Below are 2500 nucleotides of genomic sequence, written 5' to 3' on the forward strand. Positions count from 1 at the left end.
TCCAACCTTTGGCCCGCTCGTCCATCTCTCACGCTCGCACTCTCCCTCACTTCCTGTTCCTCAGTCACGCTACGCACTCTCTCTCTTTCTCTTTATATGTCTCCTCTCTGCGTGTCTTCTCTTCTCTCCTCTCCTCTCTCACTCTCTCTCTCTCTCTCTCTCTCTCTCTGCCTCCACCTCTCCATCACTGTTCTGATCTCTGTATGTATAATTCATGTGTGCGGTTGTGGTCATTAACCGTGCGGAGAGGAACAGGTCAAGAGAGCAGGAGGGCCCTGGGGTTTCGTTGGAGGTTTCACTGATTAATGGCCTCTAGTAAAGGTCAGGGCTCAAGCACTCTCCAGTGGGGGCATCCAGTCCATCTCATCTGAGCCCACTAGCCCACTACATGCCCACCACACATACACACACACACACACACACACACACACACACACACACACACACACACACATACACACACACACATACACACACACACACGCACACACACACATACACACACACACACACACATACACACATACATACACACACATACTCACACACACACATACCCACACACACACACACACACACACACACACACACACACACACACACACACGCCAGCCAGCCGCACCCTACCGGACACAAGAGACGCACTACACACACACACACGCACACATGCCAACTTCCCACGCAGGCCCTATAGACACACACACACACATACCATTGTCTGTCAAGCTTACCAGAGAGAGATGGAGAGGGAGAGAGAGAAAGAGAGGGAGAGAGAGAAAGAGAGGGAGAGTGAGAAAGAGAGGGAGAGTGAGATCGCCCAACACAGCTCCTTCACCTCCAGTTCTGCACAGACATGTGGGCATTTAGAAAGTCAGTCAGCCACTACTAAGCTTTCAAATGCTAATCCCACATCATGTTCAATTTTAAGCTGGAATCTGCAAGGCGTTGTGAGACTTAGTCATGTTTTGGAGCTATATAAGGACAATTTAATTGGCTTGAGCTGAATTGAATTGAATATCAAAGAGAGGGGTTTCTGCCAATAAAGCATCATTTGATTTGATTTGATTTGTGTGTGCGAGAGACAGACAGAGACAGAGAGAGAGAGAATGAATAAAATGTGGGCGATAAGGAATGGTGAGGGGGAGAGAGATGTACTAAAGCAAGAAAAGTACAGGAGTGTACACACACACACACACACACACACACACACACACACACACACACACACACACACACACACACACACACACACATCTACACTGTCTTATGTATTTTCTGTGTTCATTTCCCCAGGTGGAGAACTGGTGTCCACGCCTGCCATGGAGGCTCAAAAACAGGAACGACGAAGAGGGCAAAGGCATGGTGAGTGTGTTGGCTTACACGTGTGTGTGTGTGTGTGTGTTTGTGTGTGTGTGTGTGTGTGTGTGTGTGTGTGTTACGCTGTGCACACACATGCACCCAGTCCAGTCCACTGTCTGAATCCCCCCCCCCCCCCACGGAGGCCGTTTAGCTTTACACTCTCCTCCTGACTTCCACCACCTCCTCCCTGACCCTCAGCTGTCAGTCACGGCCTTCAGAGGGTCCTGTCGCCATGCCAACCTGCCCCCGGTCAGTCTTTGGCAGCCTACTCGGTGCTGTCTCTCTCTCTCCAGGGGGTTGTATCTCCGTGCCCCGCTTAGTGGATTTCAGACGTTCAGACTTTAAACCCCAAAATAGTCCATTCCTTCTCATCCATTAGCCTGCGCAACTGGGGGGTTGCTTGTGGCGCGATGTGAATGCCTGCCTGCCTGTGTGTGTCTGTGTCTGTGTCTGTGTGTGTGTGTGTGTGTGTGTGTGTGTGTGTGTGTGTGTGTGCGCGTGTGTGTGTGTGTGTGATTTTCACTCTGTTCCCCCAGCAAGGCTCTGAGCTGCAGGGTGGTGTTGTCATGCAGTGTATTGTGACTGTAGCGGTGTGCGTGTGTGTGTGACTGATGATGATGACGTTAGCAGGTGGTGGTGGTAGTAGTGTAGTGGCAGAAGGTGATTGCTGCAGCGGCAGGTGAGGGTGGTGTGGTGGGTGGTGGTGGTGGTAGTAGTGTAGTGGCAGAAGGTGATTGCTGCAGCGGCAGGTGAGGGTGGTGTGGTGGGTGGTGGTGGTGGTAGTAGTAGTGTAGTGGCAGAAGGTCATTGCTGCAGCGGCAGGTGAGGGTGGTGTGGTGTGGTGGTAGCAATGGGTGGTGGCGGTAGGTGGTGGATCGGATGCCTCAGCACAGCTGTGGGTGTCACAGAGCAGCCCAGCGCGCCCTCCATACTCAGCCCTGCCAGCGTGCACAGAGCAGCCATGGCTCATTGTTAGCGCACAATGGGAGCGGATGGGAACACAATAATGAGGTTGTTTCGCCCCAAACACACACTCCTCTCTCCTGTCTGTTGTGTCAAACCCCGCTGCTGTCACATATCCTTTGTCTCCTTGGTAACGCTCCGGGGGTTGGAGGTGGGAGGGTGCGGGCTGCAAGAGCGC

The 2500-nt window shown here is 52.4% G+C and overlaps 1 protein-coding gene across 1 annotated transcript in view; it reads left to right on the top strand.

The window, feature by feature from the left end:
- mgat5 (alpha-1,6-mannosylglycoprotein 6-beta-N-acetylglucosaminyltransferase) overlaps window positions 1–2500 on the top strand; it is a 158738-nt gene that overhangs the window by 80891 nt on the left and 75347 nt on the right. The window contains exon 6 of the mRNA XM_076303528.1: window positions 1294–1362. Coding sequence (XP_076159643.1) covers window positions 1294–1362 — 69 coding nt within the window. The remainder of the gene's footprint in view (window positions 1–1293; window positions 1363–2500) is intronic.

The sequence above is a fragment of the Alosa pseudoharengus genome, unplaced genomic scaffold (assembly GCF_046254945.1).
Source record: "Alosa pseudoharengus isolate Yale_2024_CS ecotype anadromous, Long Island Sound unplaced genomic scaffold, YU_APseudo_1.1 YU_APseudo_1.1_scf_24, whole genome shotgun sequence".
In the NCBI taxonomy this organism is placed as follows: Eukaryota; Metazoa; Chordata; class Actinopteri; order Clupeiformes; family Clupeidae; genus Alosa; species Alosa pseudoharengus.